Source organism: Lepidochelys kempii, chromosome 2 (assembly GCF_965140285.1).
Source record: "Lepidochelys kempii isolate rLepKem1 chromosome 2, rLepKem1.hap1, whole genome shotgun sequence".
NCBI classification, from domain to species: Eukaryota; Metazoa; Chordata; order Testudines; family Cheloniidae; genus Lepidochelys; species Lepidochelys kempii.
Genome location: NC_136381.1, coordinates 69,268,002 through 69,292,717, shown reverse-complemented (window position 1 = coordinate 69,292,717; position 24,716 = coordinate 69,268,002). Strand labels below are relative to the sequence as shown.

The 24,716-nt window shown below is 40.8% G+C and overlaps 1 protein-coding gene across 1 annotated transcript in view; it reads left to right on the top strand.

Annotated features, from left to right (window-relative positions):
- RP1 (RP1 axonemal microtubule associated) overlaps nt 1-24,716 on the top strand; it is a 295,040-nt gene that overhangs the window by 199,600 nt on the left and 70,724 nt on the right. Inside the window, exons 36-41 of the mRNA XM_073329615.1 lie at nt 1,414-1,624; nt 8,571-8,725; nt 12,248-12,326; nt 17,412-17,543; nt 17,695-17,876; nt 24,172-24,258. Coding sequence (XP_073185716.1) covers nt 1,414-1,624; nt 8,571-8,725; nt 12,248-12,326; nt 17,412-17,543; nt 17,695-17,876; nt 24,172-24,258 — 846 coding nt within the window. The remainder of the gene's footprint in view (nt 1-1,413; nt 1,625-8,570; nt 8,726-12,247; nt 12,327-17,411; nt 17,544-17,694; nt 17,877-24,171; nt 24,259-24,716) is intronic.

Here is a 24,716-nt window from a genome sequence, read left to right as displayed (position 1 = left end):
GAAAGCTGGCTTCAATCTGTGAGCAAGGAAACTGCCTCCTGGTGTTTGTTTCTACTATGATCAGGGCAGCAGGACTTTGTGTACATTCTTCCTAAATGAATAGGATTTGCACCAAAGAACTATCATCAATTTCTCTTCCTAATGGAAAAAACCCAACAAGGCCCCAAATATTGGCTAACTGCTTGGGCCAAGGGACAACAATATTCTCAGATTTGCCAGTGGATAATATGAAGGTCGCGCATAGTGCCACATTGAATGAACTGCCTTTTTGGCTGATCGGGATGGTCTAATTTGATTAGCATAGCAAGTAAGCAATAGTTCTCAAACTGGTCTGTGGAGCTCTTGATGGTGATTGATAGAAAGCAGGCACATCATACTTCACTCGCTGCTGCTCCTCCTCGCTCCCAGCTGCTTCTGTAGGCAGCAGAAGAGCCTAAATATGAGCTGAAAACAAGGAGGAGTAAGTCTGGCTGTCTCCACTGAGGGCCCTTTGCTACATAAAAGGGATATGAAAGTAGAGATGCCTGGGGTGAAGAGAGCGAAGTGGCCAGGCCACATGTTCAGGGCACCAGATAGCTGGGCAGCTTGTGTAAAGAAGGGAAGGAGGGAGTGGGGGAAACAGAGGGGAAGTAGAGATGAATCCAAGAGTAAAAAGAGACAAATGTGCTTACCCTATTGTTTCCTCAAAAGGACAAGAGATTTATTGCCTTTAAATTTAGTTACAAATTACATAAGCACTTTCCTAGTGTTACTTCTCCATACAGTGAGAGCTGAGGGGATCTGTTAGATCATGAATCTAAGGGGAAGGGCTCCAGAGGACAATCTGTCTACTAAAATGTGGTTCACGCTATGGAAGAAGTCTGAGAACCCTTTAAAGAAGTGAATTAATGTGTTTCCCTAACTACGTAACCTACTCAAAATTAAATTAATTGACTTTAAAATTCACACTTAATTACAGCAGTTGGTTTTTACTGTATGCTGTAGGAAACACTTTTTCGTCAAGAGGATTCATGGTCTGGTAACTGAAATTTAAAGAACACTTGAGCTTTTCATTGTATTGTTAGCAAGTTGAGATGAGCCATTTGGTCACTTTCTAATCAATAATGTTTGCAAACAGTCCACTGCATCATTGTGAATTATACTGTTTAATTTTGTTCAGTATGCAATTTTCCCCAGTGACTCTTATGAGAAGTCACCAATTCTCTGGTATTCAAACCTCTAGAGAGCCATTCAGCTCATGCAGTTAGCAAATCAATTTTGTACTGTGTGTTTAAAAAAAAAAGTAACCATTCTAAAACTGCCACAATCTTTCAATCTCTGAGATTTGTTAAATTATTATATCTAACTGACAAACATATTAGATCTGGCACTGCTATAGTGAGATTGCATCTGACTTCTCTTTTTCTCACATAGGATGAACTGGCAGACATTGGCTCAATCTACAAGATTCAGATAACTGGCCCACACACCAAGTTAAATCAGCCTTGGCACCTAGACTTGCTGCATATGAAGCACACAGGCATGAACCAGGAGATGTGGTTAGCTTTTGACTGCTCGTTCAAACATAATGAAGACAAATGTGTGGAACTGCCAGTTCTCTATGCAGACCAGGATCCTTTGCCTGGTAATTTAAACCCTTTTTCCTCACTGAGGGTCAGGTTCTGTCCTTGGACGCACATGCGCTTCTAATGTTGATTGCAGTACATGCTATGTGCAGGTTTCCAAGACAAGAATTTTGTCCTAAGAATCTAATGTGATAAATCTACATCAAAAGCTAGAGAAGGCAACACTTTTTTCCCCTAGAAAGGAAGTCAGTCCACTGAAGTCAGTCTTGGGGCAACCTTTGCAACAGCTGACACCAAATTAAACATACCTTGTTGATATAAGATTTCAGTCTCTTTTATATTATATCAAGCAGACAATAGCATGTGGCATTTAAAAAAATTGATTTATTGATCCTAAAGAGTAAAATTGGTCATAACGAATCAACTGAATAAATGTATGATGTATTATGTAGTGTATAATATTAAGCTATCCTTTCTGTAAATAAGGAATAGATTTAGATTTATAGAAAAGGTTTGGTTTTTTTAGGAATGTCAGGTATGCAAAGACCCAATACAAGCCAGTGGCAAGATTTTTTTTTTTAAAAAACCTGCCAGGGTCAGTTAGCATAGAGCTATCCAGAAATTTCAGTTGCCTTAGTTAGTGTTTTATTGATGTTCATGAGGAATTTACGGTACAGAAAACATTACTACAGCAAAAAAAGCTATATTAATTTGCACAAGTTCAGTTTTTCTGCACATTTTTCAAATAGTAACACAAGTAAATTATTTAGATGTATGGTGTCACAAACATGACAAAATGATTACTTCAGAAAATATTGGTAAGAGCAGCCTTTTGCATATTGATAGCTTTCATCCATGGCCATTTAAGAAAAAAGCTTCCCATTTATCCCTTTCATTAGAATAAAGAGAAGTGATAAGGGTAGTGCAGATCATGTCCTGAAACTATTGGCAACAGTGAAGAGGTTTATTGACTGAGGCTACAGTAGAGAGGATGTTGTATTGGCTAAACAGAAGTTGCTGGAAAAAAATGAAGTCTCTCTGCACTCAGAAAAAGACAATAAAATACTCCCCATGAAAATTTAAAATCCTAAGCAGTTTTTCTTAACTATTTTATCCCAGATGGAACTTGAACAAACTCAGCAAAACACAGTCGAACAAACTCTTTTAATCATTGACTGCATGTTGGTATGCAGAATGTTGTATGATTAGGAGTCCCAACCTGTATCCATTCACTAAAAAACATTGTTCTTCCTAGGATTTTTATCATCCAGGTTCAAAGTAACAGAAGGTGTGTGTGTGTGTCTGTCTGTCTGTGTCTGTCTGTCTGTCTCTCTCTCTCTCTGAACAAAACACAGGCACCTATCTTCTGAATAAAAGGATTCCTTTAACCTCTCAGTGGTATTAGGGATGACTTACTGATTTAAGACCAGCCACAAAAGGGAAATGCTAAAAAAAAATCAAAATTTAAACACTTATCAAAATTCTTGTGAATACATAAAACACAAAAACAAATTCCCAAATGTGCTAATTCATAACCCCAAGAATGTCTAAAGCAGAAATGATGTCTATGAGGCATTTATTTTCATCCACTTCTTATTTTTCAGTTCCTCATCTTCTGAGACAGATTTTTGAGTAATTTCCTAAATATCAGGCACTGCTGTGAGTAACACCTCTGTATTATAGGCCTTATGAGCCCCCAACTGAAAGAATATGTCCTCAATCCTGCATAATCTTCTGCGTGTGAATAATTTTATGCATGTGTATGGGCCCATTGGGCTTATGTCTGTCTTCAAGATCAGAAAATGCTGTTCATATTCCCTGTACTATACATGTGATTTTCTATATGGGAAATGTTGTTTCTGGGGCAGTATTTTATATTTCAGCATCACAGTACTAAATCAATCTCAATTTTCTAACAAACAGGCAGCTTTTCTTTGCATACCAGTTTGCTTACTGGTGACAAAGATATTCTAGAGTTTTATTTGATTGCAGTCATTCATGGGCTGAAAGAGACAGCAGGACATGAAGATGCCTTTAATAAATCCCTTCATAGCACAAGACCAAATAAAATAAAACACTTTAAAAATAAACAAATCATTGTGTCCCAACCTCTTAGGCCTCCCCCGAGAAGATGGATAGAAAGATCACTTTAGATAGCAAAGTTAAAAATAAAAGGTAAACCCCAAAATACACAACCACTTTTACTGTCAGCACCAATTGCCTGGTTATAATAGAGGCCATATCAGTATCACCACATCCATTATCAACTCTGATTTTCATGGAAATTTTCCAGGAAAAAATGTACCCTCATCTTTTTGATCTTTACTCAGAGGCAGTCTTTCAGTAAGTAATATCCAGTCCCAGACATATCTCCCCTCTCTCCTCATGTCCCCCCACCCCCCATATACACATCTAAACCCTTCCTAGCAAAAGAGCAGGGAGACTTACACTTTGTGTTCATGTCTCCTATGTCACCCCATTAGCCTCAGCTGGACATGTTGTTGGTTCTGTGTCCAGTCTATCCCATTCATAGTTTCAGTTTCCAATGCAGAGTCATGCTTTCTCCTGTTATGGCCTGATCTGAAGGAATGCCAGCAGCATTAGGAGTGTAGAGCTCATCCAGTACCAGGGAGGCAAAGCAAGTATTGGACTGGATTCTCCCAAAAGTTCAACCTTGCCCTGTCTTCCAGCTATAGGACCATTTCCCTCTCCTTAACACAGTGTCCCCTCACATGCAACGGTGGGCAGCTCCAATGTTACCACAGTGCTAAACAAGTAGTTTTCAACCTTTTTTCATTTTCATTTATTTTTTCAAAAATTTCAAATGGAGGTGCGGACCTCTTTGGAAATCTGAGACATAGTCTAAGCTAATGTGTAGTCTATGGAAATCAGTTGTAAATTTGTAACAGTGATGTTAACTAACCATTGCAACAATTTACCAAGGATTGTGGTAGATTCTCCATCACTGGCAATTATTAAATCAAGATCAGATGGTTTTTTTCTAAAAGATCTGCTTTAGGAATTATTTTTAGGAAGTTCTATGGTCTGTTATATAGGAAGCCAGACTAGATCATCACAGTGGTCACTTCTGCCTTGAAATCTATGAATAAAAATCCTTCTCACTTCATTCAAATGTAACCCTTCTGCCCGTCAGAGTTGGCAGCAACAAGGGCCGGGTTCATTATCTAGGGGATCCATTCGAATAACACAATGCAAATCGGCTCAAGCCCCCACCTAGTGACCTGGGACAAATATATACCACCCCCGCTGGGCGCCTCCAAGAGGCAATACTTCCCCTCTCGCAAGCACATAGTCTGAGTGTAGCAAAAAGCCTTTTAATAACAGAGAGAAACAATGTGGCATTATGTTGGGGAAACACCACCAACAGGATTCATAACACAACCCATGAGCAAGAAACCCCACCCCAAGCAAATTGGGCCATGCCCCTTTCCCTTTGGTTCTTGAGTCCAGCAACCCCAAAGTCCCAAAAGTCCAATGACCCAAAAGTCTCTGTCCCTGGTCAGGGCAGCCCCAGAGTTCGAAAGTTTATCTGTGGAGCTTTACCTCCCAACCTGGGTGGAGATGGAACGGGGGTAAGAGGCACCTTACATGATCTGAAGCTGACCATCCCACAGCTCCATAGGCCTCTGCTCCACTCCGCTCCACCAGCCGCCCCACAAACTCCTTTGCTCAGCTCCGCTCCGCGGCCCACAAGCAGCTCCCGCCGTCCCACAAACTGCTCCACCAGCCGGTCCACAAACTGCTCCGCGTCCCGCCAGCAGCTCCCGCCGTCCTACGACTGCTCCACCAGCCTGTCCACAAGGCACTCCAGCCGTCCCGCAAACTGCTCCACAATATATCTTCAGGCTCCCTCACTACTTAACACAACGCTCAGTGATTTCAGCTCTTTGGTGAATTCAGCTTGTAGTAGGGGAACCTCAGTGCTGGTGCACCATTAGCCCAAAGTGAGCTCAGCAGCCTGTAACTAGACTCCTAATGGAATCAAAATTAGCTCTGATATTCCACAGTGGAGAGAGGAGAAAGTGCAATTAGCATGTAAGGCCCTCACCAAGGGGCCCATGCCACCAAGTATTAATACTTGTCCCTAGCCTCTCTCCATTCACAGAGTTTTAAAACCCATGACCCTTGCCTAGCGAGTGCTACTTAGTTGATGGTGAGTCCCTCCATCATAACAAAAGGCCACGTACAGTTCCAAGCACAGTTCCCATAATCAGGGTAATAACAATTTATTCTTCCTGCCTCAATAACAGAGACACTGGAGATCCCACAGCAGCCAAAGTGACCATTTGGGCAGCTATGGCCTCATTCTAGGCGGGGTGGGTGTGTCTATGCAAATGAGATCGGCCCCTGAAGTTCTTTTCCACAACTTGCCACACCTCACCACCAGATGTCAGGGTGGAGCTCATCCTGACACTCCTTACACAAACAAGAGGTCTACTGACTTCAATAGATCTACTTGCATGAACAAGGTAAGCAGGACTAGGCTCTGAGTGCATCACAACAATGACATATCTTGTTTCTGCTGACCCAGAGAATCCTGCATCTCAAACCCTAGTTTTTCCAAAGGTAGAACAACTTGGTGCCAAAATATCACCTAGGCAGATCATTTGCTTTAAAATGTGTGGGTCAGATCCTCAGCTGGTGCAAATCAGTGCAGCTCCATTTACTTCAGTATAGGTAGGCTAATTTACACCCCTAAGCATATTTAGGCACCTTAAAGAGAGTACACCAGGCCTCAATCTAGCAAAGCACTTAAGCACCTTCTTCAAGTACATGAGTAGTCCAGTTGACATCAAGAGCTTTGCTGGATCAAGACCTAGACTAATTTTTTTAAAAGTGATGGGGGAGTCCTTGAATACGATAAATAATGCCACACTGAAATGAAAGTTACTTTTCACAAAAGAGGCTTCTTTACATGCCATCCCCGCATAGTCAAAGATGAAGAGAAACAAAAATGTTTCCACCTAGCAGAAATGTGTTGCAACATGTACATAAATGTTACCAGTGTGGATAGATACAGCCCTTATTACTTGTTAAACTCAGTCAGTATGCAAAATTGGCCTGTAAAACCCTTACTTCAGTGACATGAACTTTTTATATTTTAAAAGGATTAGAAAAATGACTGTATAAGATGTCACAATATTTGGATTCACCTTTTTTTTTTATAACATTCAATCTGAATAGCACCAGCTTGTGAAAAGAGCTGTAGGAAAAGTTTAAAAATAAATATCTTGCAGAACACTCTTTTTTTTCTCTTTTGCCATCACCTACGCATGAGAATAAACGACAGCTTTAGCTTGTGGTTTCTTAATTTTTCACAGTGTGTTTTTAACAATCACTCTTAAACCTTCCATAAGTGTATCATGGGGAATCCAAGAAACTTGCTGTAATAAAGACCTCATGATCTTCTGTGAATTTTAATACAATTTCTGTATATTCTGTAGCATTCTGGACCTAAATTCTGTAGCCTCTCTGATTTCTACAGCATACTGGTGATGATTTTGGCATGAGTGGGAGCTGAAACTTCTGAAATCCTGGCAGATCTGTGGACTTTGATTGAATTTTTGGGTGCTCAGCACCTCTGAAATCAAGCCTTAAACAATAATTGTGATAGGATGTGAGTTCATCAGCCAGCTTATTTGCCCTTCCATGCACCAAAGTGTGTGTGTATTGGTTGATGAACCCACAACCTAAAGTGTGACAATTGTGGGATAAAATGGCTTATTATTTAAAAGTAATAATGATAATTAATTACAAATATACCAGTTCCCCTTCTGAAAGGAATCTGAGTGTCATATTGCTAAAGCTAACAGGTTCTTCTTTAGCTCAAGTTGATGCTTCTAAAGCAGAAGGATCTGAGATAGTTAGTCATTGTTGCCTCCCTGTAGTTCCTAATAGCCTGGGTGTATAGCTGGCCACAGATTTGCTACATTACTTTGCCTAAGACAGTGGTTCTCAACCTTTCTGAAAATATCCATATTCCTATTCCTAGAAGACTGTGGTGCCCGCGGGCACTGCACTGGGGACCCCTGCTCTAGGATACTGTTCTATCAGAACTAAAAACATCTTTTTGTTCTGTGTCTGTACATTATTCATTAGCACAATGGTGTTCTGGTCCGAGACTTGGGTTTCTAGACATAATACAAGTATTAATAATTAATATTCAGATACTGAGCAGAGGAAACAATTAGCTGCTTCTTCTGTTTAAGGATTTCCCCTGTTCACCCCTTCCAAATCAAGTGTAACTGTAGTAAGCAGGAGCTAAGGTTGAGATTTTTAAAGCTGAATATTAGATTTAGCCACACAACTCTCATTGGAATTCTTAGTAGTGTGGCTAAATCCCCTTGTTTTGTATGATTAATTTATACCAGTTTATATGCAGTTTACTCCATTAATCTACTGGATTAAGATGCACTGGTTTCAACCCTGCCTTACATCACAGCAGGGTGACTCCATTAGGATGTAACTATATTGACAGTGTAAATATACTGACTAAATTACAATTGTGCAAATTTCTGTAATGTAGGCAGGGACTTAATCTGAGGTGACCCACTTCTCCTTGTATAAAATGGGGATAATACTTTTTCCCACGCTGTGTCTGTCTTGTATATTTAGATTGTAAGCTACCTGGGGCAGGGATCATACCTTATTGTGTGTTTGTACAGTGCCTAGCACAATAGGACTCTGATCTTGGTAGAAGCCTCTAGGTACAACCATAATACAAATAATACTTAATAACTTGACAAAAAGATGAACTATGTAGCTATCTGTGGAGCTGCATTCTATACAGACCCTGACTCTAATTAAAAACTTTTAAGGTGCCATTTTGTGGTACTGTGCCTTTCCTTTTTTAAGAATATATCAAGTGATCCTCCCATAAAACAATACAACATAACCTAAGCATTTTCATAAGGAACCCAATTATGAGACAAGATGACACAGAGTTTCCCTTTTATACTGACTGGTTTAAAAATTTTCTTTTAGTTGTGGAATATTCCATTCATGTGCACACTGGAGACATAAAGAAAGCAGATACCAGTGGAGAGGCTTATCTTTGTATTCAAGGAGCAAGAGGTGACTCCGGGAAAAGATGGCTTAATAATTCAAGAAGTGGACCCATCACTTTTGCCAGAGGCCAGGTAAAAGAACTGAGGAAAAATAATTGAAATTGTAAATGTCTCCTTAATAATACCGCATATTTACATTAGTGCTTTTCATGCTCAAGGATGTTAAAAGTACTTGATCAGCCTGCCCATTCCATATAGGGATCATTTTACCTACTACTAAGTGACAACCATCTCTGGGATGAAATGTGGTTGCTCTTCTGCACCATCAACTTGCACAACAAAGAGAGAGTTAAATTAATGAAGTATTTTTGCTCAGAAAATTAGATTACGACCCCCTTGGTGCAGTGACTTATCTAAACTATGGGCCAACTGCACCACTGGTGGAAGTGCATAGCTCTCTATAAGATATCTTGGTGTTGTGCCTGATTAAATGAATATGGCACTGTGTGTTTTGTGAACCATCATGAACCCCCCTACCTAGCAATATAAACAATAAATAATAATAAGGCAAATGTCCATTCCAGTCCTCATTCGCCTTCTTTAGTTCCCCTTTCAGAAATTCCTTATTAACCTTGCAAAAATCTTCTTGGTTTTTGAGAATTCAAAAACTTTTGCAGAAAAAATCCTGAAACAACTGTTGGCAAGAGAATAGCACATAGGACAGTTAAAGAAAATTTCAGATCAAAATCTTACAGATACCTTGTTAGACCTCAGTGTCTGATACAAATTCAGGTTTGCAAGACATAGTTACATTTTTATCAAAGGTCAATGTAAAATCACTCTATAAGGAACCTACATGCATTTCTCTGTTACTAAGCTTTTTGCAGCTGACAGCTCCTCACACTGAGTGGTGTTGAACAAATGCTGAAGAATGGAAAGTGAAGAACCAATGAATACTGCTCCAGTACCACTGTAACTAGAATCCAGATTATCCAGATTCTGTTTAATGCTTGTTGCTTTAGTCACCCCAGGGCATGATGAGGAGAACCTCCTTGTCAAAATCCAGGAGTTGCCATGACTGCCACTTTGCAAAGATATATGGGAGACACCTTGACCCCAACTCATCAGTGGAAAACCAATCTGGACTACTTTACCAACCATCTCTACAGCGGATGCTTCCACATTGTAGTGAACAGAATGGGAACGAGCTGCTTCCACTGTAAGAAACTCCTTCCTCATGACTCACCTGATGAGAGACTGCCTGGCTTTGAGCTGCCATGCTCTGTCTGGTGCAAGCTCAATTGTTTCAAAGGCGGAGTGGCGAGGTGTGCAGCAAATGACCACACCTGGGGACATGGGAAACTCTTGTGCTGTTGAGAACGTTGCACACCTACTTGATGGCTTCTTACTGTGTGCTGATCTATCAGCTGTTGAAGGACTAAAATATGTGATGCCTACCTAAGTCCTTTTGACGTTTGTCTTTTTGATTCATACATCTGTATTATCTCTCTACTTTTGTATTTTGAATTTTTTCCATCTTTATTGTGCATCCACTAATAATAACAATTCCACAAGAACATATGAAATAAAACCTTTTGCTGTTTTTTTTTACTTTAATAGATAGACATTAATCTGGTCTTTGTAGCTGAACTACCTCAAAGAATCTTCTACTTGACATATATTCTCTCTGTGCTCTAAACCCTCCTCTCTTCATTTTGTCTGCTGATTTTCATTCTTAAAAGTTTCAGAAGCCAGGTTTTATGAAAAACAAACTGGATCTTTGCTGCTCGTTTCAGCCTTCCAGTTAGTCTAATTAATTTGTACAGTTCTGCAGCAGAGTGTAAAGCCCTACCTGATATCCAACAAGTATGGAGTTAATTCCCTGCTCAGACTTTACAAAGGAAATCAGGAGACAGTAGTTAAAGAGGACTTAGAACTGTAGGGCTACCCAGGCTTTGAAGGAGAATGTACGGAATGCAGTGGGGCCATCTATTTGGTAGGTAGGTGAGGATGATACTTAGAGAAAGCAGGATTCCACAAGCAGTTGGTAGAGACATAAAATATTAGTGCTGGCTGAGAAGGGAGGTAGTTCTGTTTTCTTTCTGCATATATAAGGCTTCTGCATTTTCTTTATTCTCCTTGCAATAAATTCACTTTTAAAGTACCCTTTAAGAATAATGAATTGAGACAGGAAACTCATGGACTGACTCACTGATTTTGTGAGTGCTGACTCAGCTGACTGACTCCAACAATGAAGAGACTCCTGTTCTTTGAGTCCTCAAGTTTTTCTTTTTGCATATCTAATTTCTGTTCCCATTCTCGGATATGTTTGGTTAGGGGAGCAACAACGTCACCTGGAGCAGGACTCTTCCATCTACTGGAGTCCAGTGTCTTGATCTTGTACTTATTGTTTAAAGATTCTAGAGCTCAAGTAATCACAGCACTCTTTGGATTAATGGTGCTCACTACTCTCCTTACTGTATTCTTTACCCTATCTTCCCTGATGACAATCTGACAAAACACCTACTTTTTTGACTTTGATACTTCACACTTCCTCTCAGATGAGAATTTGGCCACAGTAATCCATGTGTTCATCGCCTCCAGGCTGGGCTGTCGTAATCCATTGTACCTGGCACTGAACATGGTAGCAGTGCAGGGTTTCCACTGCCAGGTCAAGTCTCTGGCCTGATCTTAAAAGCCATTACTGGGTCAGAATCAAGCTACATCAGCAACTGCATCTTCATTCAGAACTCACTTGGACAACGGTTCCTCTCTAGAAGAGCAAAGCCTGGGAGAAGTTCATGAGCACCAGAGATAAAGCAACCTTAGTTGTGGAGGTTTTGTTGTGGAACAAGTTTCCCAAGGAGGTCAGACTAATTCAATTATTTATTGCATGCTTCAAGATCCTGATCTTGGAGGCCTGAGTCAGCAAAATATTTAAGTACATTCTTAACTTTAAGCACAAGTAATCCCATCTATATTCAATAGAACATGCCCTTAATTTTAAGCAGCTACCTAAGTCGCGTGTGCTTAAAGTTAAGCATGTGCTTTTATGAGAACTTTCCCACCTCTAACCAGACTGAAGAGAGGTGTTTGAAAAAAAGAGTGAGAAAACAAACAAACCAAGAACTTTGTGTGTGTGTCTGTGTCTGTGTCTGATACCAGGAAAGAAGATCAAAAGACTCCATTAAGTTCACTAAGCTCTTCACCATGCAAATCTAAGGTACCTGAGAAACTCTTTTCTGTGATGGAGATAACTTCCATAAAAAACCGTAATATAGATACATAGGTATAATGTTACTTCTTATAACAGTCATAATTCATCCAATTTAGTTATTTCATCCTACAAGCTTAGTAGAATTCAGCATCTTACTGGAACTTCAAGCTGAGCATCAAAGTTGCTGAAAATACTGTTTATTAACGATAGTGATACTTTAAAATTAATCAGAAAAGTCACACTAGTCACTGACATTGGAAATATCAATTACAGCACATACTGTTTTATTATGCACTTGAAAGAAATGGAATGACATGACAAGGGTAAAGTAAAGTGCACTAACATACAAAGCAATGTCCACTTATGCAGAGGTAAATTCATAAGTCTTACATACCTACCAGTGCAAAACTACAATTTAAATTATTCTCAAATTGCAGGTGGATGTTTTCAGAATCAAAGCAGTTCACCTTGGCAAGCTGAACCAAGTTCTTGTTGGATTTAAAAGTTTTAAAAAAGGTACATTATTTTAAAATAAACTATGTGCCTGAAATATACAGCATTGCATTGTAACAAATACCATATAATAACAGGTTTCAGAGTAACAGCCGTGTTAGTCTGTATTCGCAAAAAGAAAAGGAGGACTTGTGGCACCTTAGCGACTAATCAATTTATTTGAGCATAAGCTTTCGTGAGCTACAGCTCACTTCATCGGATGCATACTGTGGAAAGTGTAGAAGATCTTTTTATATACACACAAAGCATGAAAAAATACCTCCTCCCACCCCACTCTCCTGCTGGTAATAGCTTATCTAAAGTGATCATAGAATCATAGAATCATAGAATATCAGGGTTGGAAGGGACCCCAGAAGGTCATCTAGTCCAACCCCCTGCTCAAAGCAGGACCAATTCCCAGTTAAATCATCCCAGCCAGGGCTTTGTCAAGCCTGACCTTAAAAACCTCTAAGGAAGGAGATTCTACCACCTCCCTAGGTAACGCATTCCAGTGTTTCACCACCCTCTTAGTGAAAAAGTTTTTCCTAATATCCAATCTAAACCTCCCCCACTGCAACTTGAGACCTTTACTCCTCGTTCTGTCATCTGCTACCATTGAGAACAGTCTAGAGCCATCCTCTTTGGAACCCCCTTTCAGGTAGTTGAAAGCAGCTATCAAATCCCCCCTCATTCTTCTCTTCTGCAGGCTAAACAATCCCAGCTCCCTCAGCCTCTCCTCATAACTCATGTGTTCCAGTCCCCTAATCATTTTTGTTACCCTTCGCTGGACTCTCTCCAATTTATCCACCTCCTTCTTGAAGTGTGGGGCCCAAAACTGGACACAGTACTCCAGATGAGGCCTCACCAATGTCGAATAGAGGGGAACGATCACGTCCCTCGATCTGCTCGCTATGCCCCTACTTATACATCCCAAAATGCCATTGTCCTTCTTGGCAACAAGGGCACACTGCTGACTCATATCCAGCTTCTCGTTCACTGTCACCCCTAGGTCCTTTTCCGCAGAACTGCTGCCTAGCCATTCGGTCCCTAGTCTGTAGCTGTGCATTGGGTTCTTCCGTCCTAAGTGCAGGACCCTGCACTTATCCTTATTGAACCTCATCAGATTCCTTTTGGCCCAATCTTCCAATTGGTCTAGGTCCTTCTGTATCCTATCCCTCCCCTCCAGTGTATCTACCACTCCTCCCAGTTTAGTATCATCCGCAAATTTGCTGAGAGTGCAATCCACACCATCCTCCAGATCATTTATGAAGATATTGAATAAAACCGGCCCCAGGACCGACCCTTGGGGCACTCCACTTGATACCAGCTGCCAACTAGACATGGAGCCATTGATCACTACCCGTTGAGCCCGACAATCTAGCCAGCTTTCTACCCACCTTATAGTGCATTCATCCAGCCCATACTTCCTTAACTTGCTGACAAGAATACTGTGGGAGACCGTGTCAAAAGCTTTGCTAAAGTCAAGAAACAATACATCCACTGCTTTCCCTTCATCCACAGAACCAGTAAACTCATCATAAAAGGCGATTAGATTAGTCAGGCATGACCTTCCCTTGGTGAATCCATGCTGGCTGTTCCTGATCACTTTCCTCTCATGCAAGTGCTTCAGGATTGATTCTTTGAGGACCTGCTCCATGATTTTTCCGGGGACTGAGGTGAGGCTGACTGGCCAGGATCTTCCTTCTTCCCTTTTTTAAAGATTGGCACTACATTAGCCTTTTTCCAGTCATCCGGGACTTCCCCGGTTCGCCATGAGTTTTCAAAGATAATGGCCAGTGGCTCTGCAATCACAGCCGCCAATTCCTTCAGCACTCTCGGATGCAACTCGTCCGGCCCCATGGACTTGTGCACGTCCAGCTTTTCTAAATAGTCCCTAACCACCTCTATCTCCACAGAGGGCTGGCCATCTCTTCCCCATTTTGTGATGCCCAGCGCAGCAGTCTGGGAGCTGACCTTGTTAGTGAAAACAGAGGCAAAAAAAGCATTGAGTACATTAGCTTTTTCCACATCCTCTGTCACTAGGTTGCCTCCCTCATTCAGTAAGGGGCCCACACATTCCTTGGCTTTCTTCTTGTTGCCAACATACCTGAAGAAACCCTTCTTGTTACTCTTGACATCTCTGGCTAGCTGCAGCTCCAGGTGCGATTTGGCCCTCCTGATAACATTCCTACATGCCCGAGCAATATTTTTATACTCTTCCCTGGTCATATGTCCAACCTTCCACTTCTTGTAAGCTTCTTTTTTATGTTTTAGATCCGCTAGGATTTCACCATTAAGCCAAGCTGGTCGCCTGCCATATTTACTATTCTTTCGACTCATCGGGATGGTTTGTCCCTGTAACCTCAACAGGGATTCCTTGAAATACAGCCAGCTCTCCTGGACTCCTTTCCCCTTCAAGTTAGTCCCCCAGGGGATCCTGGCCATCCGTTCCCTGAAGGAGTCGAAGTCTGCTTTCCTGAAGTCCAGGGTCCGTATCCTGCTGCTTACCTTTCTTCCCTGCGTCAGGATCCTGAACTCAACCAACTCATGGTCACTGCCTCCCAGATTCCCATCCACTTTTGCTTCCCCCACTAATTCTACCCGGTTTGTGAGCAGCAGGTCAAGAAAAGCGCCCCCCCTAGTTGGCTCCTCTAGCACTTGCGCCAGGAAATTGTCCCCTACGCTTTCCAAAAACTTCCTGGATTGTCTATGCACCGCTGTATTGCTCTCCCAGCAGATATCAGGAAAATTAAAGTCACCCATGAGAATCAGGGCATGCGATCTAGTAGCTTCCGTGAGCTGCCGGAAGAAAGCCTCATCCACCTCATCCCCCTGGTCCGGTGGTCTATAGCAGACTCCCACCACTACATCACTCTCCTTACAATGTGTATGATAATCAAGGTGGGCCATTTCCAGCACAAATCCAGGGTTTAACAAGAACGTCTGAGGGGGGGGGGTAGGAAAAAACAAGGGGAAATAGGTTACCTTGCATAATGACTTAACTGGGAATGGCTAAGTCATTATGCAAGGTAACCTATTTCCCCTTGTTTTTTCCTACCCCTCCCCCCCCCGACGTTCTTGTTAAACCCTGGATTTGTGCTGGAAATGGCCCACCTTGATTATCATACACATTGTAAGGAGAGTGGTCACTTTAGATAAGCTATTACCAGCAGGAGGGTGGGTTTGTGGGGGGGGGGGATGAGAAAACCTGGATTTGTGCTGGAAATGGCCCAACTTGATTATCATACACATTGTAAGGAGAGTGATCACTTTAGATAAGCTATTACCAGCAGGAGAGTGGGGTGGGAGGAGGTATTTTTTCATGCTTTGTGTGTATATAAAAAGATCTTCTACACTTTCCACAGTATGCATCCGATGAAGTGAGCTGTAGCTCACGAAAGCTTATGCTCAAATAAATTGGTTAGTCTCTAAGGTGCCACAAGTACTCCTTTTCTTTTTGCATATAATAACATTGATTATCATCAGATGTAATGGGGGTCAGAAATGCAGAAAAACATCTGTTAAAATTATGATTACAGATCATATGTTTAATGAGGTCTGTTCTATTTGGAAACTAGTGAAAAAATTGAAATTGCTGGACCTTTTCAGGTTTTTTCTGTGTTTTGTGTTATATTGTGTATAACCTGGTTTCACTTAAATGCTCAATGTACAAAAGGAGAATCATAAGCAGTATCCAGTGAATTACACAGTGAAAAATTATGAGGCATTTCTTGTTTGTTTCTTACAATAAGTGGCTTGTTTGATATATTTGGTTCTGCCAGTAGATTCAGCAAATATTTTTGTTTTCCAGCAAAAGTATGTTGTTTTTTCTTGTTTTGCATCTCATTTGGCTATCGTTCCCCACCCCCAATACACACATACACTGTTTTAACTTTTCCATTTTTAAAATTATCGACATTTTTATTAAGTATAAAATAAATCCTTAGTCACTCAGGGTGAAATGCTTTCCTCCTCTGCCACCAAGGGAGAGGAACAAAGATCAATCAGTTGAGGTAAAAAGAGGAGCATGGAAGAGGGGGCGTGCTGGCTCCCAAATATTGTCCTTGTTTCCTATGGAAATCCATTCACAGGTGTTTAAGGGGATTTGGGGTGGGGTGGCAGGCAGAGAAAGCTACACTCTTTGCGGCATCATTTCTCCCAACTCGCCTCCGATTCTCAATGTAAATAATGCTTGGAACTTCAAAGTAGGTAGTAACAGTTGGGGACAGTGTGGGATCATGGCTCCTTCAAGACTCTCAGTGCCATGTGGACCAAGTGGCCATGTGGAGACACAGAGAAGAGATGCAGGTAGCCCTGGCCTCTCCAGATCTCCTGAGATCTGCAAATTGCAGACCATCTCTGAGAGTGGCAAACCCAGTTCTCCGTCCCTACGCCCACCATTGAGAGCAAGAACATGTGGAAAATTCAGGAGCCAAATTCATGGAGTTTCAAGTAATTTATATAGGAAAAACCGTATCAGGGTGCTATTTGCCTCTTATTGCTTAAAGTGAAAGGGTGAAATCCTGGCCCCACTGAAGTCAGAGTCATAACTGCCATTGACTTAAGTAAGGCCAGGATTTCACCAAAATTGTTTCCTCCTATTTAGGATTAGCTGAAAAACAGTCAGAGATATGTCAGAACCAAGGGCGGTTCAAGTGCCTCAAGCCAGTAGCTTCAGTTTCAGTGGGGATGTATGTGGACTTTTCTCATTTCTAATCCTCAAAGGCTGATGATAATACACCAGTCCTGGAATAATTCATTGTTATACGCAAAAGGGCCATTTTTAAAACATTCTTTATATTAGTTTTCTTTTGTTTCCTGCCTATGTTGCCAAGCAAGTCATGTCACACGGTTACAGTGTAACATGTATTCATTGCATTCTTGGGTGAGTAATATTCCTCCTGTGGAGGAGGAGAAAACTCTTGAGCTACGTGAGTTATAATCACAAATAAGAAATCTCTGTAGCCCCAAACCTGGGAAGTATTACATGTCTTCTGTGAGTTGCTGAGTCCTCTGCATTCTTATTTAAATCAGAAGCTTCAGACAGTGTAGGCAGAGCTTCTCATTGTTACTTGAAATGCAATAAATTAATATATTTGTTTTAATCAGATGACTGGTTCTTGGAAAAAATTGTTATAAAAGAAGAAAGTTACCCTTTTGCCACTCATGTCTTTGCACACAATGACTGGATCAGCAAACACTCAAAGAAAGATTTTACAGAACTAGTAATTCCACTGAAAGGTAATGCCAACAAAATGTTTTTTGCTTACACAGATTAGTGTTGTATGACTAAGTATTTTTGAGTAAATTACAATTTATAAATTAATGTAATGATTTACGGTGACTTATAAGAAAGATATGTATTGTGAATATATATTTCTTATAAATATAGAAATGACCGTGACATCTGATCCAGTAAAATACTTTGATACTAAAAGCAAAGGACGGTGGCAAATGTGGGTGTACTGTACACACATACCAGAAAAAGTTCCTGATATTCAAGTTGTTGTGTTTGGAACAAAAGGGAAATCTGCTGCACAGAAGGTTCAAAATCTGAAAAATGACCCTTTTTTGGTTAGTTTCTTTTTATTATATTTTATATGGATCTTAACAATGTGTAACTGGGAAAGGTACATTGTGTTTTCTATGTGCCATATTGTGTACACAGATTGCTTTATTGGTCAGAGCTGATATCTGACATCTCCCATGCACCAAGAAAACAGTACTACTAGAGCTACTGGTGCAGGAAGTGAAACCCGATATTATCGGGATAACAGAAGCATGGCGGAATAGTCGTCACGACTGGACTACAGGTATTGAAGGGCATGTGCTGTTTAGGAAAGACCGAAATAAAGGTAAAGGTGGTGGAGTAGCATTGTATATTAATTATGAGATAGACTGTAAGACGTTAGCAGTGGTGGAATGGATAAAACAGAATCAGTTTGGGTCAAAATCACGTTGGGGAGGAAAGCTACCAGAAGCTCCACTGGGATAGTGCTTGAGGTCCCTAAGATCTGATATAGATATAGATCTCTTTAATATTTTTAATTAAATAAATACTACTGGGAATTGTGTGATCCTGGGATACTTCAATTTCACAGATATAGATTGGAAGACAAGTGCTACTAATAATGGTAAGGGTCAGATATTCCTGGATGCGATAACTGATAGATTTCTTCACCAAATAGTCACTGAGCCAACAAGAGGTGATGCCATTTTAGATTTGGTATTGGTAAGTAGTGAGGACCTCCTAAAAGATCTGGTTGTAGAGGACAACCTTGGTTCGAGTGATCATGAGCCAATTCATCTTAAACTAAATGGAAGGCTAAACAAAAACAGATCTGCAACTAGGGTCCTTGATTTCATAAGAGCAAACTTTAAAAAATTAAGCGAATTAGTTAGGGAAGTGGACTGGACCGAAGAACTCAAGGACTTGAATGTGGAGGAGCTTTGGAATTACTTTAAGTTAAAGTTGCAGAAACTATATGAAGTCTGCATCCCAAGCAAAGGGGAAAAATTGTAGGGAAGAGTTGCAGGCCAAATTGGACAAGCAGGCATCTCAAATAGTTTATTAAGAGAAAGCAGACAGCCTACAAGGAATGGAAGATGGGAACAATCAGCAAGAAAAGCTACCTCCTGGAGATCAGAAAGTACAGAGAAAAAGTTAAAAGTATAGAGAAAAATCCAAGTAGATATGGAAGTGCAAAGGAAATTAAAACCAATAGTAAAAAGTTCTATAGCCATATAAATGAAAAGAAAACAAGGAAATAAGTGGGACTGCTAAACACTGAGGATGGGATGTAGATTAAAAATAATATAGGCATGGCCTAATACCTAAAGGAATACTTTGCCTCATTTTTTAATAAGGGAAATGAGGAGCTTAGGGTGACAGGGTGACTAATGGAAATGAGGGTATGGAAATAGAAATTACAACATCCAAGGTAGAAGTAAAACTTAAAAGGCTTAGTGGGACCAAATCAGGGGGCCCGGATAATCTCCATTCAAGAATATTAAAGGAACTGGTATATGAAATTGCAAGCCCAATAGCAAGGATTTTTAATGAATTCGTAAACTCGGCGGTTGTACTCTGTGACTACTTGCTAATAAAATACTTATTTTTTAAGAAAGGAAAAGAGAGTGATCCAGGAAACTACAGGCCCATTAGTTTGACCTCAATTGTATGCAAGGTCTTGGAACAAATTTTGAAAGAGAAAGTAGTTGAGGACAGAGAGGTAAATGGTAATTGGGATAAAACACAACATAGTGTGACAGGGTCGGGCCAGATGGCTATAGGAGAGTAATAGAAGGCAGATATATTAGCCCCCGGCTAAGTAGGTCCCTTTTCCCTGGATAAGATAACAGGGAAGGTTCCAGAACAATCAGGAACCTTCTGGAGACAATTAATACAGGCTGATTAGAACACCTGCAGCCAATCAAGAAGCTGCTAGAATCAATTAAGGAAGGCTAATCAGGGCACCTGGGTTTTAAAAAGGAGCTCACTTCAGTTTGTAGTGTGCATGTGAGGAGTGGGGAGGAAGAGGCGCTAGGAGCTGAGAGTGAGAACGCGGACTGTTGGAGGATTGAGGTGTACAAGCATTATCAGACACCAGGAGGAAGGTCCTATGGTGAGGATAAAGAAGGTGTTGGGAGGAGGCATGGGGAAGCAGTCCAGGGAGTTGTAGCTGTCACACAGCTGTTCCAGGAGGCATTCTAGACAGCTGCATTCCACAGGGCCCTGGGCTGGAACCCGGAGTAGAGGGCGGGCCCGGGTTCCCCCCAAATCCTCCCAACTCCTGGTCAGACACAGGAGGAGTCAGCCTGGACTATGAATTCAGAAAAATGGCCAAGCTGAGGGCTGCTGTGAAGCTCCAAGGTGAGCAAATCCTCCAATAAGTGCAAGACCCACCAAGGTAGAGCAGGAACTTTGTCACAATAGTTTTACAAAAGGTAGATCGTGCCAGAGCAACCTGAACTCTTTCTTTGAGAAGATAACTGATTTTTTTAGTCAAAGGAAATGCAATAGATATAATTTACCTGGATTTCAGTAACACGTTTGATACAGTTCCACATGGGAAATTATTAGTTAAATTGGAGAAGACGGGGATCATTATAAGAAAGGTGGATAAGGAAGTAATTAATGGGAAGACTACAATGGGTCACGTCGAAAGGTGAACTGTCAGGCTGAAGGGAGATTACTACCAGAGTTCCTCAGGGCTCAGTCTTGGGAACAATCTTATTTAACATTTTTATTAATGACCTTGGCACAAAAAGTGGGAGTGTTCTAATAAAAATTGTGAATGACACAAAGTTGGGAGGTATTGCCAATATGGAGGCAGACCAGAATATCATACAAGAAGAGCTGGAGGACCTTGAATACTGGAGTAATAGAAATGGGATTAAATTTAGTAATACAAATTGCAAAGTCATGCATTTAGGGATTAAAAATTAGATTTTTTGCTAAAAACTGGGGAATTATCAATTGGAAGTGACAGAGAAGGAGAAAGACCTGGCTGTATTATTTGATCACAGATTGACTTTGAGCCAGCAATGTGATGCAGTCGTGAAAAAGACTAATGCAATTCTAGGATGCATCAGGCAAGGTATTTCCAGTAGAGGTAGGGAAGTATTATACAAGGCACGGGTGAGACCTCATCTAGAGTACTCTAGACATCTGGTCTCTCATGTTCAAGAAAGATTAATTCAAACTGAAACAGATGCAAAGAAGGGTTCTTAGGATGATCAGAGGAATAGAAAACCTACCTGATGAGGAGATTCAAGGTGTGACCGGTTGCCCCCCTTAGGATGCCACCTGATGTACTGGGATACTCTTGAGCCTGCCTGTTCTGCCAGCTTGAGCACCCTTCTTTTTACCTGTCTTGCTGAGCCAGGCTATTAAGCCTCCTCCAGCACATACACAGGCAGGGCCACACCAAGCTGCAGAATGACGCAGACACTGAGATCAGTTCTGGGAAGACTCCGCTTAAGGGACTTTCCCCAGCACTCAGGTGTCCACCTCCCTTGGAGTGCAGACCCAAAGGTATATTTTGAAATCCGCCTCCTCCCTCAATGTGGAGGAAGGTATGCACAGCCTCTTACTCCACCCCCACCCCTCTAATTATGAATTGTACAAATGGGGTTATATTATAAACAAGAAATAAGTTTATTAACTACAAACTGTGAATTTTGAGTGGTTAAAGAGATAACAAACAGAACAAAGCAGATTACTAAGCAAATAAAACAAAGCACACAAGCTAAGCTTGTTTCACTAAAGAAATTGGTTACAAATTGTTGAAGACAGATTACAGAAAGTTTTGAAAGGCAGCTGCACTGGTCTCCAGTTTGAGAACTCAAGTATTATTACTCACAAGCTAGACGCCCTTCCAGCTTGGGCTCAACCCTTCTCCCCATCAGTTCAGTTCTTGTTTGCAGGTGTTTCACAGCCTCTCTCTGGGTGGAGAGACAGAGGAGAACCCTGATGATGTCACTCCCCTGCCTTATATAGCTCTTGTGTAATGCGGAAACCCTTTGTCTTCCAGTGGACAAACACCGGCATTCCAAAATGGGAGGAGGGATGTCCCTTACCAGGTGTCTCTGCAGAGCTGTGGCAGCCACTACTCGTAGGCTGTCTCAAGCATCCACAGGAAGACTAAGCTCTTTTACAGTCCATTGTCTTTGCTAAAGGGGCATTAGCACTGTCTGGCTTTCTCATTGTTGTACCTGAAGGGCTAGTTGGGGGTGACACCCAAAGTAACCCATTTGAAATACAGATACATAGTCAATATTCCTCATTTCAGATACAGAAATGTTACAGGCATACAAATTGGATAATCACATTCAGTAAATCATAACCTTTCAGATGATACCTTACAAGACCCATCTTGCATAAAGTACCTCTCAGTTATGTCATATCCATATCATAAGCATATTTCCATAAAGAATATGGAGTGTAACATCACACAAGGAGCTTGGCTTGTTTAGCCTAACCAAACAAAGGCTGAGGGGAGATATGATTGCTCTCTATAAATGCATCAGAGGGATAAATACCAGGGAAGGAGAGGAGTTATTAAAGTTAAGTGCCAATGTGGACACAAGAACAAATGGATATAAACTGGCCATCAACAAGTTTAGGCTTGAAATTAGATGAAGGTTTCTAACCATTAGAGGAGTGAAGTTCTGGAACAGTCTTACAAGGGGAGCAGTGCGGGCAAAAAATCCAACTGGCTTCAAGATTGAGCTTGATAAGTTTATTAAGGGGATGGTATAATAAGATTGCTTACATTGGCAAGTGACCTATCTGCAACTGCTAATAGCAAAAATGCCAATAGCTGGAGATGGGACACTAGTTGGAGAAGGCTGTGACTTACTACAGAGAATTCTTTCTCGGGTGTCTGGCTGGTGGGTCTTTCAGACAGTCTCAGGGTTCAACTGATTACCATATTTGGGGTCAGGAAGGAATTTCCCCCAGATAAGATTGGCAGAGATCCTGGGGTTTATTGCCTTCCTCTGCAGCATGGGGCACCGGTCACTCACTGGTTTAAACTAGAGTAAATGGTGGATTCTCTGTAACTGGAAGTCTTTAAGTCATGATTTGAAGACTTCAGTAACTCATCCAGAGGTTATGGTTCTATTACAGGAGGGGGTGGGTGAGGTTCTGTGGCTTGCGATGTGCAGAAAGTCAGATTAGTGGTGTTCTCTTCTGGTCTTAGAGTCTATGAGTATCTTGGGAAATCCACTCTTTCAAGGGGATCATATAGGGGCTAAGACATATTGCTGCAATACCACTAATGCAAATAAAAAAAAGCAGTTAAAGGATTCAACTCCTCATCTGTGCCTTACTTCTCAACCTCAGCTAGTCCCTTTCAACCACCCACAGCCCGCACATCTTTATATTCAGCCCGAACAACCAATGGGTAGCATTAATTCCAACCACAAGTGTAAATTTAAATATAAACAGTTAAACATATGTAAATTTCAGTTCTTTAATTTCTACATAAAAATAAATACCAAGTTTCCAAACAATTGCTAGAATATAGATCATCTCTTCACTAAAGTTTTTTCATAAACATGAAGGAAAAATATATGCCATCTCCAGCATTTCCAATCTGACCCTATTTTTTATTTACTCACACCAATACGAAACTATTACACAATTATGTACAAAGTAATTTATGGAAGCCACCACCAACCCTATCCAGATCATGAAAACATCTGGAAATATAACCAATAAACATGGTCAGAGTTCAAGGGTGCCTGTTGGTTGCTCAGGTCGAGGATGGAGATCTGTGGCCTGTGAGCAGGGGAATGGAGGTAACTAAGGTTGAGAAGAGGAAATGATAAATGGAATGTAGCTGGGTAGTTGAATGGCTTAGTTGTAATTTCCTTGCTTTTTACAGTTTGGGGTGGGCTGTGTAGCCTACATTCTTTAACTTAAAGTTAACAACGTTTTTTGTGGGAGATATATACTGTACTGTATGAGTTCAGATTCATTTTCTGATTTACCATTGGGGTTTATTCACCGTAACATTCACAACTCCTTGCTCGGTTTCAGAGTAGCAGCTGTGTTAGTCTGTATTTGCAAAAAGAAAAGGAGTACTTGTGGCACCTTAGAGACTAACCAATTTATTTGAGCATGAGCTTTCTTGGGCTACAGCTCATGCTCAAATAAATTGGTTAGTCTCTAAGGTGCCACAAGTACTCCTTTTCTTCTTGCAAACTCCTTGCTCAGCATTCTGCTTTCTTCACTCATCATTCCAAACAAGTTAAGAGAAACAAAACAAAACAAAATCCAAAAAGACTTGCCTTGTGCCATCAAAATTATTGTGTAAGGTGTTTATGCTTCACTTAACTTTTTTTTATTATTATTTCACAGTTGACTGTTGATGATATTGGTGATGTAACAAAAGTTTCCTTCATGTTATCTGGCCCATGTTTAAGAAGAGGAATTAAACTTCACAAGGTATTTCACATAAATTATATTTGACCTGGATGCACCATGCATAATAACAATAGAAAAATATCTTTTGGAAGTACATTACCTTACACAATGTAGAGCACTTCTTTGTAATGCAACAATATTATTTATTAGCATGTGTCAGAAATAGCAGCTGAAATTCTGTCCCCATTAAAGTCAATGGGAGTTTTGCCCATAATATGCAATTTCTGACAGAATATGTTAAATTAATTTATATTTGCTGAGTCCTATATTTACTGCATATCACAAAATCCACTATGTAGTGTGGGGAGCAATATTTTCTAATGAAGCATACTTTTAGCAGGTATAGGGGGTCCTGCATGAAAAGAGTGACTGACTTCTGCTGATTCACAGTGGCCCCGATTCAGGAAAGCATTCAAGGCCATGTATAAATCAACCTCTATTCAGGGCAGTAGGTGCACAAGTGGCAACAGTTTTAGTTT